We start from the raw sequence: 17,989 nt of genomic DNA, 5'->3' as shown, positions 1-17,989 counted from the left end.
GGGCCAGAAATGTCTAGTCAGTATACAGTTGGAAATGGTACACCTCAAGGGTGTACCATTGATAAGCCCGCTACCCTTTATCATCATGATCAATGATGTATTTTTAAAAGTGCCAGCAGATATAGGTAGATCACTCTTTGCAGATGATGGGGCCTTGTGGAAAAGAGGAAGGAACATGGAGCACGCTATAAGGAAAGTTCAAGGTGCAATTGATGAAGTGGTGGAGTGGGGGTATGATTGGGGGTGCAGGTTCTCAGTGGAAAAAACACAAACAGTATTTTTCACAAGGAAAAGAATTGAGGAAGGGATGAAGTTGAAGATGTATGGGGAAACTTTAGAAAGGGTTGGAATATTTAAATTTCTGGGAGTTCTTTTTGATTCACGGCTAACATGAGCAGATCATATCAGGAGAATTGAAGAAAAGTACAAAAAGGTAATAAATGTTATGAGATGTATGACTGGAAGGGAATGGGGTGCAAGCTGTTCAGCACTGAAGAGGCTATATGTAGCATTGATAAGGTCTGTGGTTGATTATGGCCGTGTGGCTTATGGATCAGCAGCTAAGTCCATCTTAAACAAATTGGATGTTATCCAGGCACAGGCTCTGAGAGTGTGTAGTGGGGCAACTAAGACTTTACCAGTTCCTGCCCTACAGGTAGAATTGGGTGAAATGCCTTTAGAAATCAGGAGAAGGCAATTGATGACAAACTACTGGGCCAATTTGCAGGGGCACAATGATTCTCATCCCACGAAAGGAGTCTTGCAGGAGTGCTGGGAGGATGGGAGGAGCCAGAGACAAAACTTTGCTAGAGAAGCGAATAATATCGCAAAAGAATTTGGAGTATTCAATTTGAATGTAAGTCCAACGGTAGTTTATCCAGAGATGGCTCCATGGATGCTTGTGTGGCCTGAGGTTGACTGGCATTTGTTAGAGGCTAAAAGGAAGGAAAAAGGTATGGTTGATTTGGTGAGTGCGTTTAGATGTCATGTAATGACAGAGTATAGTGATTTTACACATATATACACAGATGGTGCTAAACAACCTGAGACATTAGTGACAGGATTTGGGGTTGCAGTACCAGCAAAAGAAATTGGGATTAATAGAAGAAAATCTAATAAATTAGGAGTGTACACAGTGGAAATGGTGGCAGTGCTGGTAGCGTTACGGTGGGTGGAGAAAGCTGGTCTGGATAAGGCATTGATTATGTTCAGATTCATCTTCAGTGCTAGCCAGCTTAAGGTCATTCCATTCAAACAGCCGTCAAGACATATTGTATTAAGTCCTTCAGTCAATTACAAGAATAGTTCATCAGGGAGGTCAGGTAAAGCTTCTGTGGCTTCCAGCGCATGTAGGGGTGAGGGGGAATGAGAGGGCGGATGAGTTGGCTAAGAGAGCTTTAATGAAAGGAAATGTAGATATGCAGCTCAGAATCAGCAAAGCAGAAGTTAAAAGTGTAGTCTGGGAAAAGACCAATGTAATGTGGCAAGAAAGGTGGGATGGAGAGGAGAAAGGGAGGTATCTTTATCAAATTCAAAAGAGTGTTAGAGGTGGGATGATGAGCAGTGGATACAGGAGAGAGGAGATTGTATTGACAAGGTTAAGGTTGGGGCATAGTGCACTAAATAAAACACTGAAACTGATAGGGAAGCGCCAGACAGGCCTGTGTGAGGGATGTCAGGAGGAGGAGGAGGAGTCAGTGGAGCATGAAGTTCTGAGGTGTAGGAGGTATGAGGTGCAGAGAGAGGAGATGATGAATAAGATGAAGGACTTAGGGATACAGGAATTTACATTAAAAGTATGGGAGAGAGGGCACAGGTTAGGGCACTGATAGAATTCTTAAGCGGGACAGGGGTTTATGATAGAATCTGATGGATAAGCAGGGTTAAAGGAATAGGGGGTTGTAGTTGACATGGGTGTGAAGAGTTTAAAGTAAGATTTTTTTTTTTTTTTTTTTTTTTTTTTTCATTATGTGTATAATATTGCTTTTGATCTAGTCAGGTAAAGGAATAAGACTCTAAGTCTACTGGCTGGTCCACACTCCGGAACAGAAGGTGGCGGTAATGCACCAATAAGCTTGATGCCAACTGCCATTATACCAGAAGAAGAAGAAGAAGAAGTAGTAGTAGTAGAAGAAGAAGAAGAAGACAATGCTCAGGGCAGAAAGTAGACCACTGCGCATGCTCACTAGAGGCGGAACTGCTCACTGGCAGGGAGGAGGTTCAATTTAGTTTCAGTGGTACAGTTTCTGACACAGACATGGACTGTCAACATTAGCTACGGTGTATTCGTTTACGTTGGGCCGGGCAGTGTAGACGTTGAGCTCGCTTTTAACGTCGCAGTAACTTAAGAAATTCGACAAAATGGTAAGTTACTGACTCTCTTTTGCAAAAAAAGGCAGGGGCTAGGTGCTAAGCTAATGCTGGCAAGGTAATAACAGTTGTGATATCAGGAAGTGTGCACCTGCGCTTGCCTTCACCTGGTTTCTGTCAGCATAGCATGCAAGCTAACAGGCCGAGTAATAGCACAAGGTGTGAAAAGGCTTGTCACACTGTACGGCTTTGAATCAGTGTATGGCTTGTGTAATTTTAGCTGTATCTAAATGTCATTTAGTAATGTTAGAAATGAGGATGTCAGTGATCGTTAAAGATTTGAATAACGTTAATTGCCGAGCTTCGTCGTCGTCGCAGGTAAAGAGTTTAGCCCTCTGTTTTAGTCAGTGTCAACAGCGGAGGTGACAGTTTCTCGTTTCTCTAACTGCCTACCAAACTGCAGCCTGAATATAGTCAATTGATTATATTAGAAGGCACAGTAACTGTTAAGTACGAAGATCTTTTCCTATTTTTTCTTGGATCACTGTTAAAATTAATCAGTTCACTACATCGCCACAAGTATGTGGCCAGATAGTGTTTGTAAATGGCCTCTGATGCTCTTTAATTCCACCGTCTATAATGACAGTTGTAGCTGACAGATATACTCAGAAGCAACTAATTAACATTAATTTTCTAAGTTGGTAAAAAGACTGCTTGGCTGTTGTTTGAATTATGATATATGTATTGCATTTACACTCAGTTTAGATGTTTGTTTTTTTTCAAGCAAGATAACAAAGAAGATATCACACTTTGTATAATTTTGATGTTTAAGAAAAAATAAGTCTTTTTTTAATGATCAAAGTGCTCAGACAGGTTTCAACAGGCAGTGTTACTATTGTCATTCTTCAAAGCGGATTACTTTTATAGGTCTGAAACAGACATCGCTACAGTGCAGAGCTGTGAACTATATCAATCATCAGTCAGATATAAAAACACCAGTAGTTGAGACTTATCAGTAGCTTGTCAATATTGCCACTTTTGAAGATTATTGAGTAATGTTAAGTATAAAATAATATATTTAGTTTTATAAAGAATAAAAATAGTATAGCTTCATAATTGTTAACTGAATCAGCAGCTTTCTAAAGTTAAAATTACAAGCTAAAGTGAGGAAGACGTTGACTGTGACTGACTGATATAAATCCCGGGAAGACCCCAACAACAGGAAACTGAATTCTTTTATCCAAAAGGTTGTTTGCAGGTGATGTTGTGTCATTCTTTTGTTGTTGCGTAAACTGCAGATGGAGGGCCATACATGATTTTCTGCATAGGAAATATTATAACATACACTCATAATGCCTATGTTTTGCGTTGTTTACGGTTGCTCAGATCGATCAAATCAAAAAAACAGGAGGAGCTTTTATTGAGTACCAAATGCTGTTGTTCATAAGGGTGGAAAATGCAAGAAACTGACTGAAAAATGGCAGAAAAAACACCTTGTTAACTGTCAGCTATTGTTTTAGATCTTTCGTGATAGATTTAAAGTCATGGCTACAAGCAACACAACTAACACTTGTTAAATCAGCCTTAATGGTTTCACATAAGACAGCTGAATGTAAATAACATACCCTGTCTTGTTTCAAGACAATCTACATCTTTAGTGTCATTTCACTGGACCTTTACAGCTGGTTAAGCTAACAACCATAACATAAATTTCAGCATTCAGCACCGCAGCGCTGAAAGTTTGCTGCTTCGTTAATCCACAGGACAATGAAAGATACGCACCCTTGAAAGAATGAAACAACAGTCATCCCAGAGCACTTTGGTACCATGGTTGTGTACCCAACCACTAACAAAGTTTTGTGCCTCCTCTTTCGTGCGTTTTCTATAGTAGAACAACATCTAAATGAGCAGGTAGTTGTTATATCTACTGCCTCCGTAGCAGCAAAACTTTCAGTTCAGCTGAAATATCGCTCCTCTTAATAACGTAAAGATCCATCCACCATATGTTCTGATTTTCTGTGTGTACCTTTCTCTCATAATTTCATATAAACTAGCCCAGTAAGAACTTTTCTTGATCTCATCCATTGCAGTTTTCACTTCTTGTCCTCCGTCTGAATTTAATGTCAAGTGACTGCAACCAACCTATTATAATAATGTAATATAATAAAAAAAAATGTAATAATAATAATGTAGAAACAAGATAAATTTGTAATTACGCTTGGTACAATCAGAAGAACTTGACTTGGCCTGAACACTGTGTACAAAGCCCTACCTTCAGTCCCATCCAATACCTTTGGGAAAAAAATGGAATGCAGACTGTGAGGTAGAACTTATCATCTAACATCAGTGTGAGACCTCTCTAATGCCCTTGTATCTGAATAAGAGATAATCCTTGCAGGGAGGTTCCAACATCTGGTGGAAAGCGTGAAATGAGAAGAGTTGAGTTTGTTATATCATCAAAGCCCATGCTGTCAGAATTCCATGTTAAACTGTCACATATGGCTGAAATGTGTGGCAGTCCCCATACTTTTGGCCATGTTATGTATCTTATAGTGATTTTTGCCTTAATTCTAAACAGTGTTACAGACAGTTGTACAGTAGCTTTTGGTCAACTTAAGGTCTTAACACACTTAAGGTCTTTACACTAAACAAATAGAATTGTTTTAAAATAGCTCCTCAGACAATATTTATATATCCTTCTTCCAAGTATCCTGCTGCTCTACAACAAACACAAACCACACCTCCCATATTGTCTCTTTGTCATAAAGACCACAGAGAGTGGAAGACTGGTAGCAGGCAGATCTAAGTAAGGATAACTAGTAGGTGCAGTAGATATGTGTGAGCTGTAGAGTTTTATTAAAGTTTATGCAGGGTTACTGGGTTTGTTTCCTCTAGTTGCAGTACATGTTGTTTGTATGTGTGTGTAGAAAGAATATATAAACACACTGTATGTAGAAAGATGGTAATTTGTGATGGGTAGGTAGTAGGGATGTAACGATGCATCACGACTCTGACAGAAAAAAATGAATCGATTTGCGAATTGGAGAGGTACGGCACAGAGCGAGGGAAGAAATGGCGACAGAAGGAAGCGACTTTTTCATAGAGGATGCACAGCGTGGTCTCAAGTCACCTGTGTGGCAGCATTTTGGATTCCCCACATACACAAAGACAACCGGTGAGAAATGGACAGACAAAACCAAAACTGCATGTAAGTATTGCAGGAGACTGTTACCATATAACGGCAACACAAGCAACATGCAGCAGCACGTTAGCCGCCACCACAGTGAGAAGGAAAGTAAAGTTACGCCACCTCAGCGAAAATTGCCGAGGGGGCAAACCACCCTGACGGGAGGATTTGCTGCTCATCTCCCTCATAACAACGCAAAAGCACAAGAAATCACCAAGGCAATTGGTTATTTTATTGGAAAAGATTTGAGGCCATTTTCCGTTGTTGAAAACGAGGGCTTTCGGCTGTTGGTGAACAAGCTAGAGCCAAGATACCGCATCCCATCACGACAGCACTTCAGCCAGGTGGTGGTGCCAAAACTTTACCAGGAGGTAAGAGATGGTGTGGTTGAGATTCTCCGGGAGGCAGATACTGTGTCTATCACAACCGACGGGTGGACATCTAGAGCCACGCAGAGTTACATCACTATAACTGTTCATGTGATCAATGCCGAGTGGGAGCTGGCTAGCTTTGTGCTGCAGACGCGACCTCTTTTGGAGTCGCATACGGGGGCTAACATAGCCGAAGTGCTAAAGGAAGCGGTGGCGGAATGGAAGCTGGAAAGGCAACAACATGGCATCGCAGTAGTCACCGACAACGCGAGAAATATGGATGTGGCAGTGAGGGAAGCCGGGCTGGCACCGCACATCAAATGTTTCGCCCACACTCTAAATTTAGCCACCCAGGCTGGTTTGAGTGTGCCGCGTGTCTCGTGCTTGCTGGGTCGGATCCGGCGGATTGTGAACTTCTTCCACAGGAGCCCGACAGCCACTGCTGTGTTGGCTGCGAAGCAGAAACTGCTGCTCGGCCCAAACATCAATGAGCACAAGCTAATTGTGGACGTTACAACACGCTGGAATAGCAGCCTGGACATGTTGCAACGTTATCTCGACCTGCAACCGGCTGTGGCTGCTGCTTTGCTGAGCCCCAAAGTCCGTCGCAACGCCCGCGAGATCGACACACTTGACAGCTTGGACATCCGTGATGCAGAGGACATCGTGAAACTTCTTAAACCTTTAAAGACAGTGACCACCGTGCTAAGTGATGAACAAAACCCAACAGTGTCGCTAATTGTGCCCTTAATGCACACGATTGAGCAGAGCATGTTGCCTTTGGAAGAGGACTCCAACACTGTGAGCATGATGAAGAAAGCAATCTTCAACAATTTATCAGACAGATACACTGGGCCTGGGGACAACCATCTGCTGGACTGCACTGCCGTGGACCCCAGATTCTGCTCTCTACCTCATCTTACTGAAAATCAGCGCCACGATGTGTTCCAGAGGGTGAAAGAGAGAGCTGTGCAGATGTACAACCAGGTACTTATTTTACTTAATCAATAGTAGTACTAGTGTTGCTTTTGCATTAAGGCCAGGCCTGTGTTTCATACTTATTTTCATACTGATCTTTGTCCTTGTTGTTGTCTCGTTTTTCCTGTGTTTTTTCCTTGTCTCTCTCCCCTTTCTGCTTGTTTTCCTTTTTTTTCTTTTTCTATTGGTTGATCTGTTTTAGTGATTTTGTGTTGGATTTTGTATAAGATCTTTGGGATTGTTTTCCTCTCCTGCACAATTATTTGCCTTTATATCATTAAACAGATATACAGTATATATATATTATTTTTTAATTGTGCATATGAATAATATAATACATGTATTAATAAGTTCTTGTCTTGCTGTTTACAGACCAATTCCCCTGTGGAGGAAACTGGAGGTGTAACAGACACCAATGTCTCTACACATGCAGCAGAGCTGCCTGCTGACCAGGCAGACATGGTGGATGCAGACCTTCAACAACCACCTCTCAAGAAGACTGCATTGGAGGATCTCCTAGCAGGGACTTTCACAGAAAGTGTAGGGACTGCAAACACAGCAAAGTGTGGAATTGAGGCAGAAATTGTCAGGTACAGAAGTGAAATGTCTATTTCCCTCACAAGCTGCCCACTGAAATGGTGGAAGGAGAACAGTAAGTTTTACCCACTGCTTTCACCTCTAGCAAAGGCCTACCTCACCACACCAGCCACCTCTGTCCCGAGTGAAAGGGTCTTTTCGACCGCAGGGGATGTTGTAACCTCACAGAGATCTCAGCTACGGCCTGAAAATGTTGACATGTTGATTTTCCTCAAGAGAAACCTGAAAGTTTCAAGCTACACAAGCCAGTCTTAGTTTATTTGAAGAGAGTTTATGCATTGATATTATTTTGATGTGGGATTTGTTTTTAAAGATCCAGTTATTCTTTGTTATTTATGTGAATAACTACCTCAGTTGCACTTTTTTATAAGACACAAAAATAGTGTTTAACACAGTGTTTCTGTAAAGAAAGGACCTCTTTTTTTGGTCAAGATTGTATAATCTTTTGTTATTTAAGTTGCTGAATTACTGGTGCACCAGTTAACACCAGGTTGTACGAATAAAACATTTTATTTGGTCATAATTTGTCTGTAGCTCATTTTTATAATAGAAAAAAAATCGTGAGAAAATCGTATCGTGAACAAAAAATCGTGAACCGAATCGAATCGTGACTAGAGTGAATCGTTACATCCCTAGTAGGTAGTATACAATGGGTTTCTTAGAGCTTGTTGTCGCAGGTATTAGCTGAGGGGTTGACGGTTGCGTGGACTATAAATTTAAAACAATGAGTTTAATGTCAGCCTACTTTAACCTCAGTCCTGTGCAGTTGTATGGGAGACGCAACAGACTGCTACAGCTGGCAAGGTTAGGGTCATGTGATTGACAAAGACAGCCAAAGCTGTCAGTAGGCTGGGTTTCTGCAGCTTGCCACATTAAAGGATCTCTTGCAGTTCTGTTATTACAGAATTTCCCTCAAATTCTTGGGTCTGTCACCCTAAACATAACAAAAGCTATGTTCAGAATGTCTACTGAAATATATAAAAGGAAGTAATAAGAAACAACATAAAGGAAGAGGGCACAACTCAGTGCCATTGTAATTAGGTAACATTTGAACATTTCCAATTATCATTCAAAACCGGAATAAAGTCCACATTGGCTATTGATAAATAGAAATTTATGGAGGCATCATGGACTAAAATCACTGGCGCAGTAACAATAAGTGATAATAATGCATATTATAAAGACAAAACAGTTTACAATCAATAATTGGGTCATTGTATTGAAAAACAGTACTGAGCTTATTAAAACTGTGAACTGAATGTATGATTTTTCCACAAAATCCTGTCTGATTGATTTTGTTTAAACATGTGAACTATTCATATTCATTGTTATAGTTCTAATTAAATGATAAGATAAAGTCTATAAATGGGCTGTGGTTGATCAAGATAGATTTGAACAGGTTTCAGCACACATGTAACTATTTGAATTTGAGTCTGAGATTATAAGAGCACTCACAAAAATTACTTAAAACACTTTTGACGTATTAAACATAAAACCCACTAATGGGTAACTCAAGACACGAGTCTCTTCTAGTCACTAGATAAACTGCAGACACACAGCAGCTGACAAAAAGAGGAGGAGTCATATTATACAGGTAAACACTGAATATTAAATTCTTGGGTAGATGAAGAGTTTGGTCTGTACCAGCTCTATATGGAAAGTAAATATAAAAACAATAATAATATAATAAATGTTAGTTACTCATAAAAGTTAAGCTTAAAAAGGGCATAAAGAATGCTTAGCATTTTGTTTCATTAATCACACCATCAAGCACATCATGTTTTGGAAAGGAGTTTAAAAACTGTTGTTAGCAACTGAGTACAATTAGCTGGTACTTAGTCTGATCAGCCACCAACACTAATCACTAAAACACACATTATTGTGTTGTAAAGCATTCATCAAACCAATAACTAACCACAGTCAATATATATCAGACAACCTTATCATACTTTTGGAGTTATCTAGTGTTTATTTGGCGGTGACAAAACACAAAAAATTCATAAAGTATTTGACTTAAACAGATACTCCCTGCACTCCTCAGGGAAAATATTCAAGCTCCTTTTCAGAAAAAAAGATGTATTAACAATTGTCTGCAAAAACACATTATTCTCAAAACAGAGGATAAAAGGTGTTGTATGTCGACAGTCTTCTTGTCAATTCTGCATCAATATAATCAATAAAGATAAACTGTATTTCCTTACAAACTTTACAGATTTTGTACTTTGTTGCCTCAACTCCCGAGTATGAACACTATTAATTATTACAATTCCAATATCGCTTTAAGTCAGTCCTGCTTAGTTACGTGCAACTCAGCCTATAATGGTTCAATACAACCGAACATTTTAAAAGGAGAAATACCATGGAATTAACAATTCAGCCAACTCCTTATATCGTTTCACAGTAGGGGTGACCGATATGATCTAAGATTTATATCAAAGGTTTTTTTTGTATTTTTTTCACAGTGACGCATCATGGTACTACAAAAAGAAAGGGGTTTACTCAGCTCAAAACATGATTCTACCTCTTTTCATTCTATTAACAATGCAAGGGAACATATCTTAACAAAGAGAAAAATCATTTAAAAACAGATGTGTTTATTGGCTCCAAATAGGAATGAAAACGAGATACAGATACATGAGATACATGTATTTTGGAAGGAGTAACCTGCCCCATAATGGTTTATTAAATAGTAAATGTAATGTGATTCATTCTTATGGTTAGACAAGGGATAGGATAGATATCTCAACAGCATTTATTTGGCAGAAAACCCATAATATAGAAGTACAACAGTCAGCGTACCACAGAGCATATCTATCAAGTACATTTACATACAGCAGCAACAGACACGGCATGCAGCATAAGGGGCTTTCTGAAACCAACAAAACCGGCTGATATCTGAGCTTACATTACGGCATGAATTGTGTAGATAACGTTATGTCTGGCTGTGACTACACAAGACTACACAAAAATGAAGTTATACTACTGCTATCCTCACATTTAAGGTGTATGTGAATGCCTGATGTGTGCATGTGTGAGTTAGTGAAAGAAAGAAAGAAAGAAAAATGCATGTAAAGTAGAAGGGATTGTAATTGTGGTGGAGAGACACAATAACTGTCTCTTTATGACACAGAAGCCAGCATGTGCACTCAGCTCAGAGTTTGTCAGCTGTGGGACTGATCTTTTAACTCATAAAGTGCAGCTTAGCAACTTTACCGCAGTACCAGAAAACTGACACAAAACAAAGCAAAACAAGGTGAGGGCTTGGCCTTGCTTTCAGTATAACCTACTAAGCACACAGAAACAAGCAGCAAGCACAATGATTGAGGTATCTCAAACAACAACAACAGGAATCTGGCGTACATTGATTTCACAACAACAGTAAGGTTTATACAACAATGAAGCTTACAGTCACACTATTACTAACCTGTCTCTGCCCAGACAATAGCCTCTTACTTTAGATTGCTTCACGAGCATTTATTATGTGTTTCAGTTAATCTAGAGTGACCAGCGGAATTTCTTCAAGCTCAGATGGTGACTTGGCCATTGTCAGAATCAGAAATCAGAAATCAGAAAATCAGAAATCAGAATCAGAAAAAAGCTTAACAGCCGTTTAGCCTCTTTCACCGCCTGGCTAAACTTGTACTTCGACTCTTTGTATCTGTCTTTGTCCCCACTCCTGAAGGCCTCTTCCTTTGCCAACCTTAGCTGCCTGAGTTGGGCTGTGAACCAGGGTTTGTCATTGTTGTAACTCACCCTGGTGCGTGATGGAACACAGCAGTCCTCACAGAAGCTGATGTAGGACGTCACAGTCTCCGTGTACTCATCCAGACTGTTGGTAGCAGTCCTGAACACATCCCAGTCAGTAGAGTCCAAACACGCCTGGAGATCCTCCACAGCCTCACTGGTCCACTTCCTTGATGTCCTCACCTCAGGTTTGCAGAGCTTTAGTTTCTGCCTGTACGCAGGAATCAGGTGTACCATGACGTGGTCAGAGTGGCCCAGTGCAGCACGGGGGACGGCGTGATAAGCATCCCTGACGGTGGTGTAACAATGATCCAGAATGTTCTCCTCTCTGGTCGGGCATTTGATAAACTGTCTGTATTTAGGGAGTTCGTGGGTGAGGTTACCTTTGTTAAAGTCGCCAAGGACAATAACTAAAGAGTCCGGGTTGGTCCGCTCCACACGCAGTATCTGGTCAGCGAGCATACGCTGTGCGTCCTGCACGTTGGCTTGCGGCGGGATGTAAACGCCGACCAGAATGAATGAAGCGAACTCATGGGGTGAATAAAAAGGCTTACAGTTAATGGTGAAAGATTCCAGGTCAGGAGAACAGTGCTGCTGGATCACCACTGTTGATGTAGAAACAGATTCCTCCACCTTTAGTTTTGCCGGAGAGTTCCGTGTCTCTGTCCGCGCGGTGGAGTTGGAAGCCAGCCAGCGCAGAGTCCGGTATTAATCCACAGAGCCACGTCTCAATGAAGCACAAAACCGCAGATGAAGAAAAGTCCCTGTTTTTACCCAACAGCAGTTGCAATTCCTCCAGTTTGTTGGGCAGTGAACGCACGTTAGAGAGAAATATTCCCGGTAACGCTGTATGTAGTCCGCGCTGGCGAAGGTGCACGAGCGCGCCGGCCCGTTTTCCTCTCCTCCGGCGTTTCACTGCGTGAGCAAGGGTGAGCGCACCTTTGACCAGTATGTCCAAAACTTCCACTGTTGGGAGCAGAAATTTAGGAAATAAATCCTCTGGTGTTGCTCCCCTGATGTTCATGAGCTCTTCTCTGGTGAAAGAACTCCAGGTACCGTCACAAAAAACAGGTTTAAAACACAAGACAAAACAAAACAACGCGCACCAACTCACCGAGGCAGCCGTTCGCGGCGGCATCTTGTGGTGCTTGGTCTGGTGGTTTACGTGGTTTACAGCAGACTGTAGGCAGCAGAGATGTTCACAAGTCTTTTTTTGCAAGTCCAAGTCAAGTCTCAAGTCTTTGGTCACGAGTCCAAGTCAAGTCTCAAGTCTTTGTGGGGTGAGACTTGGTCAAGTCTCAAGTCTTTGGTCACAAGTCCAGCCAAGTCTCAAGTCTCTAAAAAATAAATCTCTCATGTCTCTTCTTGTTTTAATGAGCCTTCTATCATCTGCTGTTATTCGGTCTACTAAGAATACTGCACAGCTATATCTAAGAAATTCAAAGCATCTACTGTATTATTATCTCTCCTTTATCTATTAGCATAAAGTATCAGTACTGATTAGTTGTTTGTTATATGATCACTTTAAACAGGGTACTGCAATGCAATATTAAGAAAACACACAGTGAATGATTTCCTTTAAAGGAGACTGTATTCTTTCAACATGAACATACAGTTACATTATATCTTGCCCCATATTGCGCGGGCTGAGTCAGACCATAATAAGAACAAAAATATAGAAAATGTTACACCTCACCCAGTCAAAAGCATTGTAGGCGTTGAAGGAACGTAGATGAATAACGTTACCCAATAAACATCATGTTAACGCCTCTCCATGCAAATAAGTGTGACAAGCAAACTAACATTCACTCATCTATTCAAATATTCAGTTACAAAGCTGGTAGCAAGCTAAGTTAAACATAGCTGATGCTGAGCTAAACATGCTTGCTAGCCGTCTTGTTTGAAGTTTTTATAACCAAACGTAATTACAAAGGGTGCAGCAGCAGCTGGGGGTGTGTCGGTCGCAATAGTGTCATTTGAGGTACTAATGCGTGGGGCCGCGAGCCACGCACCCGATGCCACGGTTACCATGTCAAAAAGGAGGGAATGACATTAAGCTCGTCAGATATTTCAGTTTCCCCAATGTTAATACGCCAAAAAAAGAAAAAAAAAAAAAAGAAGAAAAGAAAGGAAAAAAGAAAACATAATGATTGTTCACGAGTCCCAAAGCACGAGTCCGAGTCGAGTCTGAAGTCTTTTGAGCTCGAGTCCAAGTCAAGTCTGAAGTCTCTCTGTGTGCGACTTAAGTGCGACTCGAGTCCGAGTCGCAAATTCGAGACCCCATCTCTGGTAGGCAGCAGAGGAAACAGTAGAGAATTAGCTTGATCGACGAAACAGTAAATCTCAAACTTCTCTCTGCAGGCAAAGGGAGGTCACTGGCTACACAAACAGTTGATCCTTTTGAGGATCCAAATGTGTTTGGTGAATGCAAACAGTCTGTTACTCATCCAATATGCTCCATTGTATTCCCCCATTGTTTCACAGATGTCTGTCCTCTGTCTCGCTCCCGAATCATGAATCAAGAGTTTATTTCAATAAAACCTTAGTGATGATTAAGGACTTAGACTTAGTGATGATTGTTGGAAAGGTTTAAGGATGAACCAAGAAGGTTTTGCTGAGTTTTATTTTGTTCTAGTTGCATTTGAATGAAGTGTGTTCAGTATGTACAATGATAAAATCACTGTTTCTGTGAATAGAGTCTGATGGCTTTGGCAAGAGTGATATAACAACGGTTTCTCGTTAAACAAAATAGATCTTACTCTTTAACAAGAAAGTTTTAGGGATCCTTATTATTAACACTCATAAGCACTCTGAGCGGTCACAAAAAACATGGGAAAAAGTAGGTCAAGCTGAAACAAGCACATAATTCAACACAGAAGAGGACAATATTTATTTGTTTATTTTGTAATGTGGAGGTATATAGATCTTTTAAAAGACATTTATGTGTAATTATATGATATGAAGCACTTGCATTTGATGAACAATAAAAAAGACAACATCTTTGCCACCAGTTGTAGTCATTGTTTGAAATTCCTTTATTGAACCATTAATACATTTCCTGAGTTATTGGCCCTGTCATTAATGCTTTCCTGTCATTATGAATTGTTTCTGTCCCTGTCTGTGCATAGATGCGTTTCATGCTGCTGTTCAGCCGGCAGGGGAAGCTGCGGCTGCAGAAGTGGTACACAGCCACAGCTGAGCGTGACAAGAAGAAGATGGTCAGGGAGCTGATGCAGATAGTGCTCGCTCGCAAACCAAAGATGTGCAGCTTTCTAGAATGGAGGGACCTCAAGATTGTCTATAAAAGGTAAAAACACTAAATCATAAACTGTTGCACTCTTTTCTGCTGGGCAGCTGGAAGTGTCCTCCAGAAATATCCATGTCAGTGATTCTTCATCAGGTACTTTATTTAATATGGTTCTCTTTTTACCATTTTCACATACAATATCGCATGTTGGTGGTTTTCAACTGCTGTGAGTGTATAGGAGAGCAACAAAGATTGGTAAGAGGAAGAGTGGGGTCATAGCGCTGTTTGTGAACAACAAATGGTGTAACCCAGAGCACATCAGTGTAAAGGAGCAAAGCTGCAGTAGAGGCATAGAGCTGCTAGCTGTTAGCATTCAGGTGTATTTCTCTCATGTCATTGCAATAACGGTGTATATTCCCCTGTCAGCCAATGCTCCAGCAGTTTGTGAGTTCCTTCACACTGCACACAGTTTCACAGCAGCAGACATCTCAACCCCCTGTCCCTCCTCCTCATCTCCAGTGACTTCAATCATGCTTCCCTGTCTTCCACCTTACAATTACAATTACAATTTGTCATTTGGCAGACGCTTTTATCCAAAGCCACGTATATATGAATGCACACAACGATGGCACCGCATCGGGGACAGTTTTGGGGTTCAGTATCTTGCCAAGGATACTTCAGCATGTGGACTGCCGAGGCCAGGGATCGAACCACCAACCTCATGATTGGTCGATGACCACTCTACCTCCTGAGCCACAGCTGCCCCACCCCCCTTTACCCAGTATGCGAAATGCCACACCAGAGAAGATAGTGTTCTGGCAATTTTGTACTAAAAAGCACAGAGTCGTTCGTTGTCTTTCTGTGAGTTTATTCTGACGCCTGCAGACGGACTCCCTTCTTGTTGTCTCAAGTGTGAGATGACAAGAAAGAGCCCGGAGCAAGAGAAGTTGAAAGATTATATACAATATATTATCTTTGTAGACAGGATGACTTTGTTCTATCATCAGAACAATGTCAGCACAATAGGCACGTCATAATGTGTTGTACAATCAGGACACAAGGTTCACTTAATCAGTGCATAATAACATACTGTACGTGGTTACATGGTCAGCAGATTATGACATACGCACGCACCTAATCATATGATATGGTTGTTCATTTGGCTTAAAGACAGTGAATACTTATGATTAAGTACAGAGAAGATGAATAACAAGAATTCCCATTACAATAGCAACCACAAAGGATGCTTACACCTCTTCACCCCTACCCCTGCTAGGCCACTCTGATCACAATCTGGTTCTTCTGCTCCCTGCCTACATACGTATAGTGAAACAACCGCTAACCATAAGATATGTGAGTATGGCACTGACGGACTGCTTTGACTGACTGGGAAGTGTTGTGCAGTCCACTCGTGGAGGACATTGACAGTTTAACAACCTGCATCATGGACTTCATAAAGTTCTGTATGGAAAATGGTGTGCCTATGAAGAAGGTACACTGTAGTGTTGTCACGATACCAACATTTTGGTATCGAGACCGGTACCAAAATGTATTTCGATACTTTTCGATACTTTTCGATACTTTCAATACTTTCGATACTTTTCCAAATAAAAAGAAAACACAATACCGCAGTACCACAGTACCGAAACGTTGCAAATACATTTTATATTGCAAATTAGACAGTGTGCAGGAGTCCTTTTGCTTCTTTTTGGTCTTCTCTCTCCAATGCACCTGTCCTGTTTCAATAGATGTGCAAAGTGATTTCCTTTGAGATAGATAACCTAAAAAAATATTTTCATTAGATACAGCCTGTCTTAAGTAGGACCAATGTCTTTAAATTGTATGTTACTATGCTGTAGTCTTTATAACATATTAAATGGCTACATGTGTATGTAAAAGTTTGTTACTTCATAAAGATCATGCATGTGTGCATTTACAGCTCTGGAAAACAAAATGAAGGGACCACTTCAAATTTATCATAAATCAGCATCTACATGTATGGCAAAAAGTTTAAAAATCACTGTGAGAATATCAATATAATATAATAAAATAATATAAATAGGCTATTTAAACCAGAGAAAGTGGTAGCTAATAGCAATGCAGCTTTAATTTTTTTCCAGAGCTACTTTTGTGGAGATTGAAGGGGGCTGGTGTTGCTTGCTTTTAGCACTGGATGTGGCTTTTTTCACGGGTATATAAGTTATTACCTGTCGTTCTCTGAACTCCTTGTGGAGGTCTGGGTGCTTGTCCTTAAGGTGTTTTGCCAAGTTGGAAGTGTTTCCACCCTTGGTCAGACATGTTTTCAAACACCGTTTGCACAGTGGTGCTTCGGTGTTCATTGCTTCGCCGTGCTCATTTGTTTTGAACCCGAATTAAGTCCATATGGCACTTCGCGCACCTGGTTTATTAACGAGCTGCGGCGTGGTGAAGGTTGCAGCAGCTGCCATTCTCTCCCTGCTCCTATCTCTCTCTCTTTCTCTCCTTAGACCCCGTTTATACGAAGACGATTGCGAATGAAAACGACAAAATATTTTATCGGAAGTGCCTTTCGTTTACACGGCGACGGCGCCGTCGAGGTCTGAAACCGCAAAAATCTGAAGACGCCTTCCAGAGTGCAGAGTTTTGAAGACGACTCGGGTTGTGTCTCCGTCTAAACGGCAAGAAGCGCAAAACCGCGTCGCGTCACGTCACATCGCATAGCAACTACACCTTACGTCACACTCAACGCGCCAAGCCGGTAAAACAACAACAAACAATATGTCTGACTACGTGGATCCCACCGATGTTCAAGCTGTGCTAGCAGCTGTAGTCAACAAACAAGAGTCATTTCAACAATTGTATAGAATGTATACGGATACTATAGGCGAACAGAGACGTGTATACAATTACATGTGTCAAATTTTGGATGCCCCAACACGTCGTAGGCGACAGAGGCAGGTTTGGACAAGACCGGGCAGAACCAGTCAGTGGTGGGACAATTTTGAGAATGGATTAGTTGATGACAATGCTTGGGTGGAAAACTTCAGAAGCAGAAATGCACAACTTTGTGAATGCTCACGGACATACTGCCACTCTATCACAGTACCACCTAGCGGCCTGGCATGCATATCCAATCGAATTCGCCCACTTTTGCGTCTTCGTATAAACAAACAATTCCTGCTGAGAACACTCGTCTAAACGCGGATAAAAAATTGAAGACGACACACCACTTTTGCGTCTTCTGTTTTCATCGCCTCCGTATAAACGTAGCATTAATCTCTCTCTGTCTTCAGACTCCTGCTCCGTTTGCAACTTTACGATGCTCACTCGGTCGCTCGCTCACTCGCCGGATCGCTCGCCTCGGCTCAAATTACAATGCGGTGACGTCACGCGGCAACGTAAAAAAAAAAAGAAAAGGTACCGGTCCCATCCAAGCGCAGTATAGTACCGTTTTAAATGCCTCAGTACCCCGGTACCAATTTAGTACCGGTATACCGAACAAGCCTAGTACACTGTTTCTCAAATAACAAACCCTGGGTACCTCCAAAACTAAAAGCCCTAGGGTTTTTAGATCAG

The 17,989-nt window shown here is 41.2% G+C and overlaps 1 protein-coding gene across 1 annotated transcript in view; it reads left to right on the top strand.

Moving 5' to 3' along the window:
• Positions 1-2,095: 2,095 nt before the first annotated feature.
• Positions 2,096-17,989, top strand: part of ap1s1 (adaptor related protein complex 1 subunit sigma 1) — a 41,241-nt gene continuing 25,347 nt past the window's right edge. Inside the window, exons 1-2 of the mRNA XM_076724618.1 lie at positions 2,096-2,364; positions 14,316-14,494. Coding sequence (XP_076580733.1) covers positions 2,362-2,364; positions 14,316-14,494 — 182 coding nt within the window. The 5' untranslated portion in view covers positions 2,096-2,361. The remainder of the gene's footprint in view (positions 2,365-14,315; positions 14,495-17,989) is intronic.

The sequence above is a fragment of the Chaetodon auriga genome, chromosome 24 (genome assembly GCF_051107435.1).
Source record: "Chaetodon auriga isolate fChaAug3 chromosome 24, fChaAug3.hap1, whole genome shotgun sequence".
Classification (NCBI taxonomy): domain Eukaryota; kingdom Metazoa; phylum Chordata; class Actinopteri; order Chaetodontiformes; family Chaetodontidae; genus Chaetodon; species Chaetodon auriga.
The sequence above is the reverse complement of the archived record's forward strand: the minus strand, read 5'-3'. Positions and strand labels throughout refer to the sequence as shown.